The sequence below is a fragment of the Trichechus manatus genome, unplaced genomic scaffold (assembly GCF_000243295.1).
Source record: "Trichechus manatus latirostris isolate Lorelei unplaced genomic scaffold, TriManLat1.0 scaffold00017, whole genome shotgun sequence".
In the NCBI taxonomy this organism is placed as follows: domain Eukaryota; kingdom Metazoa; phylum Chordata; class Mammalia; order Sirenia; family Trichechidae; genus Trichechus; species Trichechus manatus.
The window spans coordinates 19,888,379-19,912,215 of record NW_004443953.1 but is presented as its reverse complement, the minus strand read 5'-3'; the positions used below and the strand labels follow the sequence as shown (position 1 = coordinate 19,912,215).

Here is a 23,837-nt window from a genome sequence, read left to right as displayed (position 1 = left end):
TAAATTGTCCTCTGAGGACTGCCTTTGCTGTGTCCCAGAGGTTTTGGTATGATGTGTTTTCATTCTCATTTGATTCTAGGAATTTTTTGATTGGATTTCTTACCTAGTGGTTTGCAAGCAGGGTGTTACGCAGTTTCCATGTGATTGATTTTTTTTCCTTGCTCTTCCTGTTGTTAATTTCTACCTTGATGACGTTGTGATCAGAGAAGACAATTTGTATTATATCAATGTTTTGTATTTTGTTAAGGGTTGCTTTGTAGCCTAATATGTGGTCTATGCTGGAGAATGTTTGCAGCTGTTGGGTGGAGTGTTCTGTATATGTCTATGAAGTGAAGTTGGCTGGTTATGCCCTTTAGGTCTTCTGTATCTTTGTTGAGTTTTTTTCTAGATCTTCTGTCCTTTACCAAGAGTGGTGTGTTGAAGTCTCCTACTATTATTGTGGAACTGTCAATTTCTCTTTTCACTGCTGTTAGAGTTTGTTTTATGTATTTTGGGGCCTGTCATTGGGTGCATAGATATTTATTATGGTCATGTCTTCATGCTAGATTGTCCCTTTAATTATGATATAGTGCTCTTCTTTGTGTTTTATGGTGGATTTTGTTTTAAAGTCTATTTTGTCTGAGATCAGTATTACCACTTCTGTTCTTTTTTGGTGACAGTTTGCTTGATATATTTTTTTTCCATCCTTTGATTTTTGATAAATTTACATCTTTGTTTCTAAGGTGTGTCTCTTATAGACAGCATATTGATGGATCCTGTTTTTTTTATCCATTCTGTCTCTCTCTTCTTTTCATGGGTTCATTTAGGCCATTTACATTCAGCGTAATTAGTAATAGGTGTAAGTTTATTGCTGTCATTTTGTAGTACTTTTTTTTTTTGTGGTACTGACATTTTCTTTGTTCCTCTTACTCTCCTGTGCTGAATTCCTTTTGTTTGTGGATTTTTTTTCATTTCTTTTGTTTTTGTAGATTTTGTTTTTACTGAGACTTTATGTTTTTCTTCTTTATTTTGATAAGTAGTTTTGTTAACTTTCTTCGTGGTTTCCTTGAAATTTACCCTTATCTTCCTAAGTTTGAACCAGTCTATTATTACTTGTTATCACTTTGCCCTCGTTACCATTAGTAAGTTTTATACTTACACAGTTTATTCCCTCTTTTATTGTTCTGACCTTGTCATTTTTAGATTAACCTCTCTGGTTCCCTGTTGTAAATCTTTTGGTTTTGAATAGTGCTTGAGAGTTCCTTTCCTAGGTTGGTATCTAGGTGGTGCAATCTTGTGTCCTAGATTCAGGCTGTCATCTGATGTTGTTTGTTCTCAAACCAAAGGACTGCCTTTAATAATTCTTGTAAGTCTGGTTTGGTTTTTTCATATTCCCTTAAATTCTGTTTATGTGGAAACGTCCTGATTTCACCAGTATATTTGAACGAGAGTTTTGCAGGATATATTGTTGGTTGGCAGTCTTTTTCTTTGAAGGTTTTGTATATGTCATCTCATTGCCTTCTTGCCTGTGTGGTTTCTGTCAAGTAGTCAGAACTTAGCCTTACTGTTGACTCTCTGTACATGACATTTCGCTTTTTTCAAGCTGCTCTCGGGATTCTTTCTTTGTCTTTGGTTTTAGCGAGTGTGATTATGATATGCCTTGGTGATTTTCTTTTGGGATCTGTCCTTTATGGGGTTCGTTGAGCTTCTTGGATGGTTAGCTTTTCATCCTTCATGATATTAGGGAAGTTTTCTGGCAGCAATTCTTCAGTGATCCTCTCTGTGTTTTCTGTTTTCACCCTCTGTTCTGGAACTCCAGTCACTTACAGATTTTTGCTTTTGATTTTATCTCACATAATTCTCAGAGTTTCTTCATTTTTCTTTGTTATTCTTTCTGATTTTTCCTCAAAGTTGGTTCCAAGTGTTTTCAGTTTCACTGATGTCTGTTTTCCATTGTTTCATACCTGTTCCTCAGCCCTTCTATGACACTGTCCATTTCTGAAATCTTGTTGTTTATGTTTTAGATTTCTAATTGTTGTTTTTGTGTGATTTCTAGTTGTTAATTCATTTTTCCATTTTGTTCTGTATTATTTTCCTGAATTTTTTCATTTGTTTGGTCTGTATTTTCCATGAATTTGTCTGCCTTTTCCATGAATTTGTCTTTTTTTTCCTCATTTTTGTCTGCTTTTTGCTTCAACTCTTAGATAGATCTGAATATTAGAGATTTGAATTCCTTATCAGGTAGTTTTAGGGCCTTTTCTTGTGCTAGAAAGTCATCTGGTGTTTTACTTTAGATGCCTCTTGGAAACATCCTGTCCTGTTTTTTTAATATGTTTTGATATTGATTGTCTGCTGTCTTTGGGACATTCATTAGTTATTTTCTTCATTTATTGATTGTAGATTTGTTTGTTTCATCCTGCTTTTTTGTTTTATTGCTTGTGTCTGAGCAGGCGGGCTGTACCTTCTTTGTTGTGTGCTTGTCTGTGGATATGATGTTTTTCATCTCCTTGTCCAATGAGCAGGGCCAGTTGCTCAGCTATGGTGCAGCAGGGCAGGTCCAGCCGAAGGGGAGAGGCTGGAATGGGTTGTTTGAGGCACGTACTGGGGCTGTTAGGGTGAGCCAGTGGTCAGCATAGGGCACATCTGGGTAGGTTGTGCCTGTGCTGCTCGAGAGTGCAGTGTTCAGCACATGGTGCAGATAGGCAGGAGGGAGTGGTAGGGGGCGGTTGTGATGTTTGGAGTTAGGTTAGGTATGGAAAAGAAGATAGGAGAGAGAAACAGGAGCAAAAAAAAAAAAAAAAGTGGCAAGGGAGCTTGCCGTTGGAGTGGAAAGATGAGAAACCAAGAGATAAAGAAAAACAAAAAGAAAAAAACAAAAATAAAATAAAAAAAAAGTAAATAAATAAAAATTAAAAAAAAATGATCCCAGGGATGCCACCGGCACGACTGCGCAGACTAGGGAAGTGGCTCCCAAGACACGCAGTATAGCCTGGCTAGAAAGGGTGGAGATGATACACCGCACCAGGTATTCAGGAGACAGGAAAAAAAGGTAAGTAGAAAGAGACGGGAAACGGAGAAATGAAGAAAGATAAAGATGAAAAAAGAAAGAGTAAACAAACAAACGAATAAAAGCCCCCAGGGTTCCCACCAATATGGCCGTTTGGACCGGGAAAGCAGTTCCACAGCTGAGTGGTGCTTCACAGCCTATCAAAAAGAAGCAAGGATGGCACATGAAGTCAGGTGTTCGAGAGAGAGGATGGGGAGGAGGTGAGAGGCAGGAGAGAAACCAAAAGAGGGTGAAAAAAGCAGCACCAGCAACAAAGTACTAGTAGTGAAGAAGCTGGTCATTGTGGGCGGGCCGAATCCTCGGAGCATGGAACCAGTGCCTCCTGTGCCGTGGTCATGTCCTGCTGAGAAGCAGTGGATCGGACCACCGGGAAGCAGCGAGTCGGCCCTCTGGGAACCTGGGAATCTGCCTGACTAGAAGCAGCGAATGGGACTGCCAGGAAGCCGGGAATCAGCCTGATGAGAAGCAGCGATCTGGCCTGCCAGGAAGCCGTGGATCAGCTAGCTGGGAAGTGGCGAAGGTTGAGCGGGGGGAGGTAGGGTGAGGGATGGGAAGGCGTGTCTCGCTGGTTACTGGGTGCTCTGTCTCCTGCTGGGAGCTTGGTGAATCTGCTTTCCCGTACTCCCTGTCCACCAATCTCCAACAGGAGTCCAAGATGGTGGATCCGTGCTGCGTTAGCTGATAGGGGCCCTCCGCTTGTAACTCTCCTCGTTCTCTGTTCTCTGTCAGTTTCTTGCTCCATTTGGTGCTTGGTTGAGTTCTTTATCTCTTCATTTGACGCTTAGGGTTCCAGGATTGACATTTGTCTCTGTTTTACTTACTTTTTCGGGTCTTTGCTGTGGAGGGATGGTGTGGTGCTTGTGTGTGGCACCATGTTGGCTCGCCTTGCCATCCTTGGTTCTAAGGAGCATCCTAGTATTTTCTTCTAGGACTGATTTGTTCTGGCAGTCCACAGGGTATGTTCAGTATTCTTCACCAATATCATAATTTCAATATATCAATTTTTCTTTCTTTCTTTTTCATTGTCCAGCTTTCACATGCACTTAAGGTGACTGAAAGGTCCAAGTCTTGAGTCAGGCTCACCTTAGTCATCACAGTGACATCTTTGCTTTTTAAAACTTTAAAGATCTCTTGCAGCAGATTTGCCAATATCCGGAGGAGCTCTGGTATCTGAAAAGTCTGCAGTTTGAACCCATCAGCTAGCTTTGTGAGAGAAAGATATGGTAGTCTGCTTCCCTAAAGCTTACAGCCTTGGAAACCCTAATGGAGTTTTACTCTGTCCTATAGGGTCTCTATGAGTTGGAATCAATTTGATGGCACTGGGTTTGGTTTGGTGGTTTGGTGCTCAGCGCAGTACGTCATTTGATTTCTTCACTGCTACTTCCATGAATGTTGATTGTTGATCCAAGTAGAACGAAATCATTGACTACTCCAATTTCTTCTTCATATATCATGATGTTGTTTTTCAGACCAGTTGTGAGGATTTTTGTTTTCTTCATGTTCTGTGTAATCCATACTGAAGGCTATGTAGTCTTTGACATTTATCAGTAAGTGTGTCAAGTACTGTTCATTTTTGGCAAGCAAAAAAAAATTGTGTCATCTGTGTATCTCATGTGACAAGTGGCTATCATATTGGACTGTGCAGGTTTAGAGTCTTTAGAATGGGTGGCTTAGCAACACATTTATCATTATAATGAAGTGACATTTTAATAAAAATGTATATGTGAGAATGTGGACAAGTGAAATAGGAAAACTCTTGATAGTCTTTTAAGATAGGGGAGAAATTTTGAGACTGATATAGCTTGATAAAACAAACCAGTACTCTGTTTGTAAAACTATTAATTTGTGAATGGAATCGTCCTTGATGCTTTTTCTTCTTTATTGTTGTAATTAAAGTTTACATTTTAAGTTAGTCTCCCATACAAAATTTTTTTACATCTGTTGTTATGAGACCCTAATTGCTCACCCCATTCTGCAACAGCACACTCCTCCTTTCTGCCCCTGATTCCCCATAACCATTCAACCAGCTCCTAACTCTCTCTGCCTTCCCATCTCATTTCTGGACAGAAGCTGCCCCTTTGGTCTCTTGTATCTACTTGACTAAGAGGCACACTCTTCATGAGTATCTCTTTATGTCCCACAGTCCAGTCCAATCCCTGTCTGAAGAGTTGGCCTTAGAAGTTGTTTTAGTTCTGGGCTGATAGAGAGTCCAGGGGCCATGCTTTCTGGGGCACCTCCAGTCTCAGTCAGGTCCAAAGGATGCGCTGTTCTCCTGGCTCTTGTTTCTTAGAGGTATGAGGTCCCCCTGTCTCTCTGCTCAATTCTCTTTTTTTTAATTGTGCTTTAAGTGAAAGTTTACAGTTCAAGTTAGTTTCTCGTACAAAAATTTATACACACGTTGTTATGTGACCCTAGCTGCTCTCCCTATAATGTGACAGCACATTCCTCCTTTCCATCCTGGATTTCCCGTGTCCGTTCAACCAGCTGCTGTCCCTTTTGGCCTTCTCATCCCACCTCCGGACAGGAGCTGACCATTTAGTCTCATGTCTCTCCTTGAGCTAAGAAGCACTGTCTTCGCGAGTATCATTTTATATCATATAGTCCGGCCTAATCAATGCCTGAAGAGTTGACTTCGGGAATGATTTCAGTTCTGGGCTAACAGAGAGTACGGGGGCCATGTCTCTGGGGGTCCCTCCAGTCTCAGTCAGACCATTAAGTCTGGTCTTTTTACTAGAATTTGAGTTCTGTACCCCACTTTTCTCCTGCTCTGTCAGGGACTGTCTGTTGTGTTCCCTGTCAGGGCGTAGACCAGCTAACTTTATTTTCTTCTGTGACCACAGACCCAAACCCAGGCATGGCAAACTGTATTGAAGATATTTACATTTGGCCAGAAAGGTAAATCAATTGCTGCTGGAAAAGTAATGTACAACTTTTGCCTTACTGATTGGTTAGTTGTGCCCTTCTGTAGGAAAGTTATCCTGTTTCTTATGATTGTTAAATAAGCGTAAAGGTGCCAAGCAGTTAGAGGCACAAAGTGTGTTGATTTACACAAAAGTTAGTTCCCTTTTTCCCTTTCCCCTTTTGTAATGTAATCATTATACTGTAATTGCATTTAAAGAGCGAGTTAAACACTGATTAAATCCTCTTGGTTTGGATTTAGGTGCAAATTTTTAAAATTTGACTTTTTTTTTCCTTCTGAAAAGTTTTATGTAATTTGGTCTTGTGTAACTTAGAAAACCAGAGTTGTATTAACTTTAATTTCTCAGCAGTTTGTTGACCTTTGTAGTATATTAGTATCAAAGTGGCAGTATTTTTATTTTTTATGTATTAAAAGTTATCAAGTAATAGTTGCACATGATTAAAAAACTTCAATAGTACCGACACCCCTTGCTGTGGAGTTGATTCCGACTCATAGCGACCCTATAGAACAGAGTAGTACTGCCCCATAGGGTTTCCAAGGAGCGGCTGGTGGATTCTAACTGCCGACCTTTAGGTTAAATGATACAGTTGTACATAAAATGAAAAGTGAAAGCCTTCCTTTTTTTCCTTACTCTCCATGTCCCTACCCTGGTCACTTCTCAGGTGTAACCAGTTGTTAACCATCTCTGTTTTAATTTTTTATGATGTTTACCATTATAACTCTAAATAATGTACATATAATTGTGTGTCTTAATTTATTAACTGGCAGTTTCTGTTGACTTCCATTAGAAAAGATGGGTAGTTTTGTGAAATCTCACTAGCTCTTGCTCCCCTCTCACCTTCAAATTTATTACTTTTTTTAATTTTAAATTTTTTCTGGTGGATTCTTTTATAACTTTAAATTGTAAATGTAAATTTGCTTTTCATTGTTTATCAACTTAGATATTATCCCAGGTCTTCCTGATATGAATGTTAAGGAAAACAATACTTCTCCTTTACTTTTTACCCCATCTCCTGATATTTTAAATGTAATTATTACAGCATCCTGGTTTACCAAGTGCTTTTTTTTTCATAGATTGATTCTAAAAAGTGAATGTTGAAATCCATCAACAGCATTAAATTACTATAATTATGAAAATTTATTTACTGAATGAATTAGTATGTTAAGACCCAAGGAGAGGGAAATGTAATCCTACGTATTAAATAAATGCTGCTTGAAACAGAATGTTCCAGGTACTAAGGCCCTGCAGGTCTTCTTAATTTATTTTGCCCTTTCTCTAAGTATTCTGGGTCATACTTAGCTAACAGTTTTTCTTTATATCCCATGTGTAGTTTTTCTTAGATTCTTTTTTTGTTTAGTGAGGACCTCTTGTTGAACAGGTTATTCATATAGGATTTGTAGACTTTTTGAGTTCTTATATGTCTGATAATGTATTTTGCTGTCTTACTTGATTAATAGTTTGGCTGAATATAGAATTACATATTAAAAATAATTTTTTTTTACAACCTAATGCTGTTGCTTCATGTCTTCTAGCATCTCTTGTTGCTCATAGGAAGTTTCTTTCTTCTTTTTTTTCTCTTTATTTTATAGCACAAGTTAGTTTTGCATTCAGAAATTTCATACACAAATTGTTTTGTGACATTGGTTACAATCCCTGCAATGTGTCAGCACTCTCCCCCTTTCCCTTTCCACTCTGGGTTCTCCCTGTCCATTCGTCCAGTTTTCCTGTCCTTCCTGCCTTCTTATCTTTGCTTTTGGGCTAGCATTGCCCATTTGGTCTCATATACTCCATTGAACTAAGAAACATGGTCTTCACATGTGTTATTGCTTGTTTTATAGGCCTGTCTAATCTTTGGCTGAAAGGTGGACTTTGAGAATGGCTTCAGTTCTGAGTTAATAGGGTGTCCAGGGGCCATAGGCTCGGGGGTTCCTCCAGTCTCTGTCAGACCAGTAAGAGTAAGTCTGGTCTTTTTTTGTGAATTTGAATTTTGTTTTATATTTTTCTCCCGCTCATTCTGGGACCCTCTGTTGTGATCCCTGTCAGAGCAATTGGTGGTGGTAGCCAGGCACCATCTAGTTCTTCTGGGTTCACGCTGGTAGAGGCTATGGTACTTGTGATCCATTAGTCCTTTGGACTAATATTTCCCTTGTGTCTTTGGTTTTTTTTATTCTCCTTTGCTCTGGATGGGATGGGACCAATAGATGTATCTTAGATAGCTGCTCGTAAGCTTTTAAGACCTCAGGCGCTACTTACCATAGTAGGATGTAGAACATTTTATTTATAAGGTAGTTATGCCAGTTGACCTAGATGTCCCCCAGGACTGTGGTCCCTAGGCCCCAGCCCAAGCTACTCGGTCCCTCAAAGTGTTTGGATGTGTCTAGGAAACTTTGCTTTTGTTTTGGTCCAGTTGTGCTGACTTCCGCTATATTGTGTGTTGTCCTTCTCTTCCCTGAAGTTTACGTTTATCTGCTATATAATTAGTGATTTCCTGTCCTCCCCCTTCCCCACCCTCGTGGCCATCAAAGAATGCTTTTTTCTGTATGTAAACCTTTTCTTGAGTTCTTATAATAGTGGTCCTATGCAATATTTGTCCTTTTATGGCTGACTTGTTTCACTCAGTGTCATGGATTGAATTATGTCCCCTGCAAAAATGTGTGTATCAATTCTTGCTTCTAAGGAGCATTCTGGCTGTACTTCTTCCAAGACAGATTTGTTCGTTCTTCTGGCAGCCCATGGTATATTCAGTGTTCTTTGCCAACACCATAATTCAAAGGGATCAGTTCTTCCTTGGTCTTCTTTATTCACTGTCCAGCTTTTGCATGTATGCGAGGCAATTGAGAACACCATGGGTCTAGTGCACATTAGTCCTTAAAATGACATCTTTGCTATTTAACACTTTAAAGAGATCTTTTGCAAAAGATTTTCCCAGTGTAGTACGCCATTTGATTTCTTGGGTGCTCCCTCTATGGGTGTTAATTGTGGATCCAAGTAAAATGAAATCCTTGACAACTTCAATCTTTTCTTCATTTATCATGATGGTGCTTATTGGTCCAGTTGTGAGGGTTTTTATTTTCTTTATGTTAAGGCATAATGCATACTGAAGGCTGTAGTCTTTGATCTTCATCAGTAAGTACTTCAAGTCTTCTTCACTTTCAGTAAGTAAGGTTATGTCATCTGCATATCACAGGTTGTTAAATGAGTCTTCCTCCAATTCTGATGCCCCAGTCTTCGTATAGTCCAGTTTCTCAGATTATTTGTTCAGCATATGGATTGAATAGGTATGGTAAAAGGATACAACCCTGACGCACACCTTTCCTGACTTTAAACCACGCAGTATCCCCTTGTTCTGTTTGAACGACTTCATTTTGATCTGTGTACAGGTTCTACCTGAGAACAATTAAGTGTTCTGGAATTTCCATTCTTGCACAGTGTTATTCATAATTTGTTGTGATCCACACAGTCGAATGCCTTTGCATAGTCAGTAAAACACAGGTAAACGTCTTTCTGGTATTTTCTGCTTTCAGCCAAGATCCATCTGACATCAGCCTACTTTAAATTTAGTAACATATTCCCACACTCTTTTCTCCAAAAAGGTTGAGAAAATTTAAACTTCCACCAAAAGTGCGTGGTGCTGCTGCTTTCTCCTCACCGTTGCCCACACTGGCTTATGTCTATTTTTCTAAACTGTTAGGCAGACAATATTTCACCTTATTATATCCATTATTATTTTTTTATTACTAGGAAGGTTGAATGTCTTCACTTGTGTATTGGCTGTTTGTATTTCATGAATAGAGATAATTACTTAATATTTTGATGCATTTCTTTCCTGGCATCTTTTCATCCATTTGTGGCAGGCACTCCAACATGTATAAACACTTTTAAAAAATTACAAAAGTAAGATTATATTATAAAAGTTAAATCTTCCATTTATTTCCTTCACCCTTTTTTTCAACAGTCATTGTTATAGGACAGTTAAGATAGATTTTGAGGTTGTACTATCTGGATTCATAATCCCAGTTGTGCCACTTATTAGGAGTGTGACTTGGTCAAATAATCTCCCTGTCTTAGTGTCCTGTTCTGTAAAATGGGAATAGTAGTGGTACCTTCCTCATAGGGTTGCTGTGAGGATTACCTGTGAAATTCTTAAAATAGTGTCTGGCAGATAATAAGGTCTGTAGGGTCATTATGAGTCAGAATTGACTCGATGGCAGTGGGTTTACTATTAGTCTTTTCACACTTCTTTGCTTTGTAGTATAAATTGCTGTAAGAGTATGAATGTTTAAAAATAGATATCACCAAATTACTTTCTTAAAAAGTTGTAACAGTTCCCTTTTGCACTAAAAACTGTTTTGTGTCATGGTAGTATTATGATTGTGTCCAACCTTTCTCTTTTAATCTTTTGTTTCTGTATTTATCTGTATTCTTGAGAAATCAAAAAATTCATGAGTATAATTATATATATTTTCCAACTTTTGAATATAAAAATTTTCAAACATACAGAAAAGCTTAAAGATTTAGTCCCAAGATCACCTGCATATCTACTGTTTAGAGCAGGGATTAGCAGTTTTTTTCTGTAGGAGGTAAGTTGGTAAATATTTTAGACTTTGGACGCCATATGGTCTCTGTCAACTCTGCAGTTGTAGTGAGAAGGCAGCCATAGGCAACAGGTAAACGAATGACATGGCAGTGTTCCAATAAAACTTTTTTTTATAAAAACAGGGAGCAACTGGATTTGGCCTGGACTATAGTTTGCTATCCCTTGATCCAGATTAAACAGTTATTAACATTTTGCTATATTTGCTTTCTCTGTAAATGTGTTTGTATGTACATACATATTTTCTGAACCATTTGAAAGTAAGTTACAGTCATTATCAAAACCAAAACCAAACCCGTTGCCGTCGTATCAGTTCCAGCTCATAGTGACCCTTGGCCTCTAATATTTCAGCATGCAGCTCCTAAAAATAAACATTTTCCTGAAAAATCATAATATCATTGTTATAGCTAAGTACATTATAATTTTATACTTTTTTTGCACCTTTTTATTACAGTAACATGTATAATACTTTTGCCATTTTAACCATTTTTAAGTATATAATTCAGTAGCATTAATTATATATACAACGTTCTGCAACTATGATCATTATTTGTTTCCAAAACTTTCGCATCACCCTAAACAGAGCTGTACCCATTATGCATTAACTCTCATGTCTTCTGCCCCTAGCCCATGGTAACCACTAATCTCCTTCCTGTCAATATGCACTTGCCTAGTCTAGATATTTCATGTAAGTGGGCTCATACAAAATTTATCCTTTTGTGTCTGGCTTATTTTACTTAGCATGATGTTTTCAAGGTTCATCCACGTTGTAGCATGTAATAGAACGTATTTTTTTACTTTTTAATAGAACCAAGAATGTATTATGTAGTTCAAAAGTATAAAAATCCTTAGATTTGCTCCTCAACCATTGGTAACTTATTTATATCGGTCCCTCTTTCCCTATCTTTAGGTAGAAATCTGTATTGGGTAAATCTGTTTGCTGATTTCATTTGATTCACTTACACAGTCAAATGAAGGAATGTTTTTATTATTTATTTTTATGCTTTTGGTTTGTATTTTTTTAAAAATGGTTTTTCCTCTGTATCTTATATGATTTGAGATAGAACTTTATGTGCTATTTATAATGAAAAGAAGAGATCTCTTTAAGTTACGTATTTAAAAAAAAAAGGAAAACCAGACCTGTTGCTGTCAAGTTGACTTCAACTCATAGTGATGCCATAGGACAGAGTAGAATTGCCTCATAGAGTGTCCAGGGAGTGACTGGTGGATTTGAACTGCTGACCTTTTGGTTAGCAGCTGAGCTCTTAACCACTGCGCCACCAGGGCTCCAAGTTGCATATAAAACAACCAAACGAAATCCATTGCCGTTGAGTTGATTCCGACGCATAGCAACCAAGTTATGTATAGTCTCTGTAATTTCTGTTTGATTTTTTATACTTGATACATAGAAGACTCTTAAGTAAAGTAAAGCCAATTACGTGCTTTTAAAAAGTGACCAACTTTTTTTGTCACTTAAGGGATGCTGAGTTTCTGTTACAAGTATGAAAATATTTGGAAACAGTGCTGATGGTTGCACAACATAGTGAATGTAATTAATGCCACTGAATTGTACACATAAAAATAATTGAAATGTTTTATTATATATATTCTACCACAATTAAAAAAAGTCTCCAAGTTTTGATTTTTCATAATAAAGAGGGGCAGAAAGTAATATAGATATTCCTAATATTTTCAGATTTAACTTTGAATTGTACTTTTACTTGACGTGTTACAACACTTAAAGTAAAGCTGTTCAACTGTGTAAAATTGTGCTGCAAATCTAAGTAGGGTCCCTGTCCTGTTATTCTCTAGTCTTGCTGCCCCTGCCCAGATTTAGCACTCTGCATTGTGCCTCCTCCTACCAGGTCATCTCTTAGGTGATACATGATAAGTCATCCTGTTTTATCCTTTTAACAATATCAGAAAGAAAGAATTTAGTGTGTTGTTATAACTGTGGAACTGTAGGTCATAGTTAGGAATAGTGTGCTGTAAGAGGAGACAGATTCATTCTTCTTAGATTAATGATTTATGATAGCTACTAGTGGGAGGCAGGTTGATTATAAGGAACAGACTCAAGATTATTGTTACATCCTTGTATTTGCAGAGGAAGCAAAATGTATAAAATTATGACATAAAGAACTACAATAGGAAGTAGTTCAGGATGGCTAGAGTAGTATACTTGGGATAGAGATTGGAAATGAATTTGAGAGAGAAAAACAGAACCATGATGATATGTGCTAGGCTAAAGAATTTGGACTTTAATCTGATGGAGAAGGGGAATAATAGATTATAATTGGAATAGATTCTAATAGCTCCCGAAGTGGACATAGTGAATTTTTTTAAAAAGGAACACATGCTTGTTGAAAGACACAAACAAGTAATACAAAAATACAGGCAGTGAAAGGCCCTTGTAATTCCATTCACTAGAGATAAGTACTGCTAGCAACAGTTTAGTGTGTAGCCTCATAGAGGAGGATGTTGTGACCAGCTCTACCGCAGTGTGGAAGGTGGAGAGGAAAGAAGGGAATGAGAGTGGAATTGGGAGGCTGGAGGAGCAGGCCAGGTGAGAAATGATACGGACCTGCACCTTAGTTGCAGCGGTAGGGGTAGAAAAGGGGTGGAGCTGGGAGAGAAGTTCAGGGGCTATTTAGGAGATAGACAGGACTGAGTGACCATTTGGATATGTAGGATGAAGGATAGAGGCCAGGATGGTAGGTAAGTAGATTTCCCAGAACCTGGGACCAAGTTGTTTGGTCATTTGAACAGACATAAAAAGAAAAAATAATAGCAGTTTTTGCCAACAGCATAATTCCAGAGTGGAGAGTAGGTCCTTTTTTTCTTATTCACCTCCTGTATTTCCAGGCTTATTTAGAAGGGAAGGATGAAAGCAGTAATTCATGTGTGTTTTTTAAAAAGTTTATTTATTTTGTTGTTGAGAAATACACAACAGAGCATACACCAATTCAACAGTTTCTGCGTGTACAATTAAGTGACATTGATTACATTCTTTGAGTTGTGCAACCATTCTCACCCTCCTTTTCTGTGTTGTTTCTCACCCATTAACATAATCTCACTGCCCCCCTAAATTTCCTATCTAATCTTTCGAGTTGCTGTTGTCAGTTTGATTCCATATAGATAGATCTTGAAAGAGCACAATGCTCAAGGCAGACATTCGTTACTAGTTAAGCTAAACTCTTGTTTGGTTTTAGGAAGACTTCAGGGGATATTTTTGGTTTAAGGTTTAAAGATTATCTCAGGGCGATAGTTTTGGGGGTTTATCCAGCCTCCATGGCTCCAGAAAGTCTAAAGTCCATGGGTATTTTAAATTCTGTTCTGCATTTTCCCCCCTTTAATCAGGATTCTTCTGTAGAATCTTTGATCAAAGTGTTCAGTAAGGGTCGCCAGGCACCATCCAATTCTTCAGTCTCATGGCAAAGAAGGCAGTTGTTGATGGAGGCAGTTAGCCACACATTCCATTTCCTCCTCTTATTCATGACCCTCCTTCCTCTGTTGCTCCAGGCAAATAGAATCAATTGTGTTTTGACACATAAAAGTTATTATATCATGCCGTCTTCTCTTTACTAGTTTCTCTCTTGAATTAGTTAAGGATAACAGGTTCTTTGAGAAGTTGCTTCTGTTTTGGTGTGTAATTGTAGCGTTAGTTTTATACTTCACAAAGTTCATGCTGAAATTAAAAATTTTTTGTTCTGGGGTATCAGGGTAAGGGCTGGGAGGGGGAGCTACTTGGGCATTTTAGTTACAGGGGTTCTTTGACTCTGAATTAAGGGCTGCCTGAATGTCTGAGTAGGATCTTGGCATTTACCAGGTTTTGCTGTGTTTTTCACCTTTGGGAACAGGCTTGTAGAAGTCATGCTGTAAAACGTCTGCTGTCTGTTATCTTCACAACAATGCAATCTTGGCATATACTCTTTAGTTCTGAGACATAATGAAGAATCTTCAGTAGGCTGGTAATTTAAAAATGGTTACTGGTGTCTGAGTTATCTAGTGCTGCTGTAACAAATACCACAAGTGGGTGGCTTTAATAAACAAGTTTATTTTCTCACAGTTTAGGATGCTAGATGTGCAAATTCAGGGCTCTGGCTCTAGGGGAAGGCTTTCTCTTTCTGTTGGTTCTGGGGGAAGGTCCTTGTCTCTTTTCAGCTTCTGTTCCTTGGTTCCGTGGTGATCCTAATGTTGTGTGACATCTATCTTCCCCAATCTCTACTTGCTTCTCTGTGTCTATCTGCTGGTTTTGTATCTCAAAGGTGTTTGGTTTAAGACACACCCTACACTGATATGTATCATTAACCTAACAAAGAAACCCCTGTTCCCAAATGAGATTAGAACCACAAGTATAGCCATTAGGATTTACAACACATTTTTTGGGGACTCAATTCAATCCATAAACCACAAAAAAAAAGAAAGACCCACAAAAAACCAAACCCACTGCTGTTGAGTCTATTCTGACTCATAACGACCCTGTAGGACAGAGTAGAACTGCCCCATAGGATTTCCAAGGCTGTAAATCTTTATGAAGGCAGGCTGCCACATCTTTCTCCTGCAGAGCAGCTGGTGGGTACAAACCGCCAACCCTTTGGTTAGCAGGTGAGTGCTTTAACCATTACGCCACAAGGGCTCCCTTTTCAATCTGTAACAGTTGGTTAATGGCTGGAGGGTTATGCGACTAAGGCATTCACTGCTGGGTGAGAAAGATTTAGGTCAATAATACCAACCTCCTTGCTTTCACATAGAATTAAACACAAACTTCCCATGAGTCAGAATCAGTTAGATGGCGACTGGCTTGGTTTTTTGATTTTCCCTATAGAAAAGATTTCCAATTTTTAAATATTCCCATGGAAGGAATTTTACACTTTTCTTTGGTTGCTCATCTTATTGAATGATCTTCACTGTTGGGACATTTTTAAAATTCTAACACCTTATGTCACCATTTCAGGGCATTTCTTGTTTAATTTTGTGTTATATCCTTTCACTAACCTCTTTTAAAAAGTTTTTTGAATATATATGTGCTGTCATAGTAATACATTTCATTTGAAGTTTGAGAAGATCTGGGTAAGGACTATTAAATCACAACAGTCATGGAACTAAGTAGAGCTACTTTCCTATTTAGGCTCTTCATTTTATTATTATTAATCTTGCCATTATTTTGATACTGTAATTGTTGTAAGTTTTTGGAGCAAAAATCTTATTTTAATTATTTTAACCTTTGAGTTTTTTAAAGTTATAAAATGAAGAGCGAGCTGTATAATCACATGGCAGCAAGTTTAAAAAAATGGAAAGAAAATCAATCTGGTTACTCTGAGACAAACATTGAATATTATTTGGATATATTTTCTTTAGTCCCTTTTAGGCCCTTTTTTGTATTGAAATTTTTCTATTTTTTTCTTTTAGTTTTATGTCATAATCATTTCCCATTTTGTTACACATTCTTGCACACCTATCATTTTAATTTTAATTTTCCAAGAAAATGTTGAAAATGCTGAAGAATATATAGCATGATTGAGTACTTACTTAAGAACATTTATAATTGTTTGTCTTTTTATATGGAGGTAGATGCTTGGTTGGTGTGATTTTAGTTCTATAGACTGGCAGATTTCTCAGGTTTCCTGTTTCAGTTTCTTCATCTGTGAAGTGGGGGTAATAATAGTCCTTACGTCTGAGTAGTTGTGAAGATCAAATGAGTTAATGCCTGTAGAGTTCTTAGAACTATGCCTTGCACATCATACATCCTACATAAGCCTTTGCTGCTATTATTGTTTTATTGGGTGGGATTTTATCTCTCCAATTTTTACAAATATATGAAATATGCAAGTAGTTACTGTGCTTCAAATCTTAGAGTGTTACAAGCACTGCCTTAGAGGAGGGTGCAGTCTAGAAGATTGTTTCCGGAATTAAGAGAAAAGGATACATCTGAGGTAGTGCTGGTCAAATTGCTAAATTAGTAACATATTACAACCATCTGCTGGGGACTGTGCTCTACTGGCTGCCAATTAGCTCTCACATTAGCCCTAGCCCTCCTCTAGACTCTCTTGGCCAGCTCAGCCTTTGCTTTGCTTCTTTGGGCTTCTCCACACATCTCCCAGACTTCCTTGGCTGGGCAATTCATATTCTGTTCTGGTTGTTAATTAGCAGTTTAATTAAAATAAAAAAAAATGCATTGACTTAAATTTTTGTATAATATAGCATTTTTTGATTTATAGCATTTTTAATACTTTGTTTCATTTGATAATTCAGTGTAAATCTGAGCGATAGCTTGTAAAGGAGTTATATCCCTCATTGAACACCTCTGGTTGTCACAGAGAGATTAAGTGACCTGCCTGGTATCACAAGGCATTTAAGTGATCTAGCTGGAACTTGAACTCAAGTCACTTGGCTCCAGGGCCAATGTTTTATAATATTTTGTAATACTGGGTTTTCTGCTTGACAGAGTAACATGTTTTAAGATAGTGCTTTGTATAGTTCCCTCTTACTTATTTGATGGTACTTTTAAGGATAAAAAAATACTTATTTTGTTGCTGTTGAGAATATACGCTGCAGAACATATACCAATTTAACAGTTTCCACATGTATAATTAAGTGACATTGATAGAATTTTTGATCAAGATGTTCAGTAATGTTAGCCAGGCACCATCCTGTTCTTCTGGTCTCATGGCAAAGGAGGCAGTTGTTCATGGAGGCAATTAGCCGCACATTCAATTTCCTCCTGCTATTCCTGACTCTTCCTCTTCTTCCTCTGTTGCTCCAGGTGAGTAGAAACCAATTGTTGTGCCTTGTATGGCCGCTTGCAAGCTTTTAAGACCCCAGGCACTACACAGACAACTAGGAGGTAGAACAGAAGCACTTAACACATTATTAGGCCAATTAACCGGGATGTCCTGTGAAACCATGACCCTAAACTTCCAAACCAAGGAGCCAAATCCTGTGAAGTGTTTGGTTGTACATAAGCAGCCTCAGCAGCTACTCTTTTTTTTTTTTTTTTTTGGTTCTTGTTGTAAATGTCTATCACACATCTTTTGCCAATTCAGCGTTTTACAGGTGTACAACATATTGACAGTGCTTAAAATAATCGGCTGTGCCGTCCTACCCTTCATCAATGTGATTTTACTTTTATGGATTTCTAAACATACAGAGATAACATATCACACTTTTAAATTTAATAGCTAATAAAATTTAACTGATTTCTTTTCTCATAGTCACTTATATTTTGTAGTCTTTTATCCCTATCAACAGAAAAGAATGAAATAAAATCTGAGAGCTAAATATTTTACCTGATTAAATATTTGATTTTTTTACAGGAGTGTTTTCTGAAAAGCCTTTCATGTTTCATGCTCATTTTTATTTTATAAAATTGGAACTAGGTAGGTTTCTCCCATAGACCCTAGCATGTGTAGTACCTTGCTCAATTCTATATTACTCTCAGAATTAAATTAAGTTTTTCCTTTGGAATATCTTTACAGTTCTACTTTTCGCTTTTTCCTTCTCTTTTGTTCTCTTCTAGGCCTGTTTTTAATTTGTTTTTCTCCTATATTCCCAACAATTTCTGGTGCTAAGAAGAGAGTGTACCATGAGCTGTAGGTCCAGTGCATTCCGTTTTGTGCAGTCTGCTTTTCTACTTATTTTGTATTTCTTATATGTGTATTGACTTTCTCACATAATTAAAAAAAAATTAAGTAGTTGCTTTCAGGATATGTGAATTCATATCTATAGCTCTTTTAGTTTTTCCAATAGCATAATCACTTTTGTTGAGTGAGAATATAAATTAGGTTCAATTTTAGATCTTTTCGTATAAGTAGCTGCATAATACCTAATGAACTCTGAATGTTATCAATATGTTGTTGATTTTGTCATTGTCAAATCTAAAATCTGATTTCCTTGGCAGATATGTAGACTTGTGATAGGCATTTGGCATTTTATGTTTTGGGCAGTGTAACTTTTAAATCTACATAAACTTCTCTGCCTTTTGCCTCTGCTGTGTTCATAGATTCCAGGAGGGCTTCGTGTATGGACCTCAAGCGTTGGAGGTAGCAGACTTTTCAACAGAAGGTAAAGCAGAGTGTTGCCTTCTGGTGTCATTGTGTGTGTGTGCTGGGGTGGGTATGTGACAGGTGAGAGCTTTTCAAGAATGTCATCACAAAATAATTTATAATGATGCATTACATAATTCACTTTCACAAAATTTAAAATCAAGTTAATAGCTGTACAATTTTATTCAGTGTTACTAAAGTCCATAAAAAACAGAAAATTTTAGATAGAACTAAAGACTCTAAATTTCACTCTCTCTGCCCTTAACTAAGAAGTAGGAGTAATTAAGAAAACAGTGCATTACTATAATGTATAATATATACTATATACAGTGTAATTTTCTGAGACCTAGCTTCATTGTGGTTTTCTTTGTGGGAAGGTGTCCAAGTCATTATTCTATGTTGTTGTATTCTCTGCTACTCTTTTCACTAAAAGATTGCTTTAGAATACATTAAGAGGCATCCTAGTCCATGACTCATGACTGGAGGATAGACATTCTTGCTATAGGTCCCATGTGCCAAAAATGTTAGTTTTCAGTATGCTAATTATCTTTTTAGAACTTGTTAACACGCTCTTCTCTCAAGTTAGTTCTTGTTTCAGTAGAGAAATAAACACATCCCACGTACTTACAAAATATGTTTTTATAGAAACCATCTTAATGAGTTACTTTTTAAGAAAATAGCAGGGGATAATACTTCTTTGCTTTTTTTTTTTTTTTTTTTAAAGAAACATTTTGTCATTTATATGCCAGATATTTAGATATTACTTTCTTTGAATTTATGAAATTATTTATAAACTTTTTTCAGATGATACCCAAATAGGGTTTTTTGGTTTTTTTTTTTAAGATCTGTATCAGCTAACATGTACTTTTAGACATAAAGTTAATAAAATGGCTAGTTTTTAGATAGATTCTGAATGAGAGTTAGAGGAATCTTAAATCTTCTGGAAATTATATTTGTTTTGATTTCAAGTAAATATCTGCACATGATACCTTATATTTAGGATGTATACCATACATGAAGTTAGGATAATACACATTTATAAAATCTCTACTGTGTGCCTCGCACAGGATGACCCCAGTTTATAGGCAACCCAATTTCACTATCTTTTTCACTTCTCTCCTATTCAGAGGAGCTGCTTTTTTTTTAACTAGAGGAGGTAGATGAGTTTGAGGCTGTTTATTTAGGTAACCTACAATTTTACCTCATAAGCCTTTTCTCCTTTCTTTTACTCTTTCAGCTGCTATTTTGAGGATATTTTCTATTTACTGATACTAGTTAAACTGGAAGTAATTTCTTGAAGGACTTTTCATACTTCTTTTAAGATTAGTTGGCTATTTTCACCACTGTTGAATTATTCACTCTTATGTTTGTTTAGGAGCCCCGGTGGTGCAGTGGTTAAGTGCTTGGCTGCTAACCAAAAGGTCAGTGGTTTGAATCCACCAGCCGCTCCATGGGAGAAAGATGTGGCAGTCTGTTTCCGTAAAGATTTAAAGCCTTGGAACCCCTGTGGAGCAGTTCTGCTCTGTCCTATAGGGTTGCTGTGAGTCAGCATCAACTTGATGGCAATGAGTTTGGTTTGGGTTTTTTTTTTATGTTTGTTTAGCTAATCTGACCGTGGTGTACTTTGTTACTAATTGAAGATCTCAATAGATTATCCTAATCAGTAGTATAAATAAGGTAGAGTACTGATCATATCAAGGCATAGTAGACTTCCTCCTCCTCAAGTTCTGTGAGAAAGATGAGATTAAATGGGTAATTATAGAAGTATTTTAAATGATGGATTCAGGCAGTTTTTCATACAATACTTTTTACTTAGTAACTGTGAACATTACTTAGTTCGTCTACTCTCTTGTGAACTTCTTAGGGCAAAGACTATACCTCAATACATTATTGCAACCTATGTAGTGCCCAGTATGTACTACATTAGGCACTTAATAACTATTTGCTGAATGAAAAACTTAAGTTTACACTCTCACTGTAAACTTCCATCTTATTAGAGAAGGCAGATAGCCAGTAACTAAAGTCAGTCATCTAATTAGTTGATCAGTCCATCAAATATTTGAATGTTAGTTGCAAAGCATTATGATGATTTTGAAGACACACATATAGTATTATCTGCTCTCCGAAAACTAAATAACCATGTAACAAATGTTAATTTCAAATACCTATTCCATTTTTGTTGATATATATTTGCTAAAAACTCATATTCCTGTGTCCCTTGTGAAGCATTCTAATAGAAATGTCTATTCATGGAATTATTCCGTCCTCCATTAAAAAAAAAAAAGTTTACAATTTTGATGCCAAGAACTGAGCCTTTGGTAGGTGCTGGACACTGTACTAGGTGCTTTACATATATTATCTCATTTTGTCTTCAAAACAGTCTTGCAAAGCAAGTATTATTCCTGATTTATAGATGCAAAAGCTGATAATTTGAGGGTATAAGTAACTAATTAGCTGAGTGGATTATTATAATAGATATATAATTCCATAGCCCAAGTCTTTCTGTCACACAGTATGAAAAGTTAGTGTACAAAGTGGTACATGATAGATGCCCTGTGTATGGTGCAGAGACATGCTTTGTGAATGCAAGGGAGACAGCTTTGACCTAGGGTTATAAAGAGGCCAATAGCTAATGTATTCACAGAATTTCTGGAAAGCTTGACCTTGTCTAATGGAAAGGAAGAATAAGAGGAAAGAGATCAGGGAGATCAGTTAGTGTGGAGAAGACTGAGGACCAAAAACAATGAGTATTTTGTGATAGTATAAAAATTTCAAATGTAGTGGTAAAATGCAATCAAACAAATTTTGTCTTTTATTTTAAATAAGGCCCCCTCCTTTCCCCTTTTTTTTTCTTAAAATAACTTCTCCTGGATTTGCTCATGGCATGTTGAATATGAGAGATTTACACAGAACTATTGTGTAAATCTCAAGTTCATTTTTGTTGGCTGGGTTAGAACAGTCAGTGCAGCAGTAACTGAGGGAGCAGAAGGGCTGGTGGAAAATGGAAGATCTAAGAAATCCTAAGAAAAAGATTTTCCTAACATCTAGTATACTTTGTCTCTTCCTTATTTCTCAGTTTAAAAAAAAACAAAAGCAAAAACCACCCAAACCCACTGCCGTCCAGTTGCTTCCAATTCGTAGTGACCCTGTACCTCACAAATGTCCATCAGTATTCTGCGTAGTTACCAAAGGTCTATAGGAGGCGTCATTGCTTTCAGGGAACTTAGTGTTTCATTGAGAAGACGTATAATCTAATTAGAAAGTACGTAGCAGTATTAAGTACCAAATAACATAGTATATAAGTATTGTTGGAACCTTTTTCTTAAATGATGTTTTTCAGGGTTATGTCCTAGGCCCTCTTTTTCTTTCATTTTTTGTGCTCTCTCTTTTTTTAATTGTACTTTAGATGAAAGTTTACAGAGCAAATTAGTTTCTCATTAAACAATTAATACACATATGCTTTTGTGACATTGGTTGCCAACCCCACGACATGTCAACACTCTCCCCCTTTCAGCCTCGGGTTCCCCATTACCAGTTTTCCTGTCCCCCCCCCCGCCTTCCTGTCCCTGCCCCTGAGCTGGTGTGCTCACTTAGTCTTTGTTTTGTTTTAAGGGTTGTGCTCTCTTTGGGTGATCTCTTCTACACTCATGACTTCCATTTCTAAATACTTTCCTCTTTCTAGCCTACATCTCCATTCTGAGATGTAGGTTCATCCAAGTGCCTTTTGGACATTTCCATTTAGATAAAACAACAGTCCTCTCAACTTCAAAACCTAAAACCAAACCCATTGCCATCGAGTCGATTACGACTCATAGCGACCCTATAGGACAGAGTAGAACTGCCTGATAGAGTTTCCAAGGAGAGCCAGGTGGATTCAAACTGCTGACCTTTTGGTTAGCAGCCGTAGCTCTTAACCACTATACTACCAGGGTTTCTGTCTCAACTTCAGTTTACTTAAAACTTCCCCAGTCTGTTGTTCTTAACTCAGTGAGTGGCACCACCACTCTCACCTAATTATCCAAGCCAGAAACTGGGAACTGTTTTTGCTTTTCTTTCTGTTATTCACCACAGGTTCTGTTGATATTGTTTCCTAATTATCGTTTAAATCTAACCACTTCTTTTTATTCCCTCTGCCACCATCCTAATTTAGACTGCTGTCATCTGTCACTTAAATTACTGTAAAAGCCTCTTAACTGGTCTCCCTGTGCCACTTTTGCCTTCAAATTATACACAGAAACACATATTGCTTAGAATCCTTACCTTTCGTTCTTGGATTGAAGTCTAGTTTTCTTATGTGGCTTACCTACTCTGCTTGATCCGGCCCTGTTTGCTTCTTGAGCTTCAACTCTTAGTACTTGCTTCTACCGCCTCTAAATGAGCCTTATTGAACTTCAGATGCATTGTGCTCTCTTGCCTCTGAGCCTTGACACATGCCCTTCCCTTTTCCTGGAAATAGAATTTGAAGAAATGAAATATTTCTTATAGTGATTAAAAGGGCAGACTCTGGAGCCAGACTGTCTAGGTGTGGATCCTGAATCTGCCACTTAACTAGCTATGTGATCTAGGGCAAGTTACTTAATTACTGTGTCAGTGTCCTCATCTGTACAATGAGAATGGTAGTAGTACCTGCCTCATAACATACTGTGGAGATGAAAGGAGATAATATAGTTGAAACTCTTAGAACACTGCCTGCTACGTAGTAAGTGTACTATTATTATAACATCTCTTACTATAAATGTGTTGTGGCACTGATAGTGTTAAACTTTGTTTTAACATTGACTTAATGATAAAAGAAAGTCTACTGTTTTCTCCCATAAGTTATGAATTTATTGGCGCATTATTGTTGGTATTTATCTTTGCTCTTGGATGGGCAGCAGCTTTATTTTCCTAACTTCTTATTTTTCACCTTTTTAGTGTTAAAAATTGATCTTGGTTTGAGAGTTCTATGAAATGGATCATTTGACAAGGTTAGGGTTATATTACAAAGAATTTCATGAATGTATACACAGGCAAATTCAATTCAGCCTATGTGGAAACTTTTAAAAGAAAATTATACAAGTAGTTGATGTTCATTAAACATCAACTGGTAGTACAGTGGTTAAAGCACTTGGCTCTAACTGAAAGATTGGTGGTTCAAACCTTGTGGGGCAGTTCTCCTCTGTCCTGTAGGGTTGAAATGAGTCAGAATCAGCTCGATGGCAATAGGTTTGGTTTTTTTTTTTTTTTTTAAATGT

General features: G+C 37.2%; 1 protein-coding gene across 17 annotated transcripts in view; it reads left to right on the top strand.

Moving 5' to 3' along the window:
- The window catches only part of CDK19 (cyclin dependent kinase 19), a 209,730-nt gene that overhangs the window by 11,178 nt on the left and 174,715 nt on the right, over positions 1-23,837 (top strand). For 7 of the 17 annotated variants that reach the window (XM_023727668.1, XM_023727657.1, XM_023727664.1 and 4 more), the window contains one exon: positions 18,561-18,622. The exons of 1 other annotated variant lie outside the window; for it this stretch is intronic. Coding sequence is in view for 4 of the 16 variants with exons in the window: in XM_023727657.1 (XP_023583425.1) it covers positions 18,561-18,622 (62 nt within the window). In the remaining 12 variants the exon portion in view is untranslated. Of the gene's footprint in view, positions 1-5,886; positions 5,942-18,560; positions 18,623-19,978; positions 20,025-23,837 lie in introns of those variants that run through there. 9 more of the 17 variants (XM_023727654.1, XM_023727665.1, XM_023727663.1 and 6 more) reach the window with 5 other exon arrangements.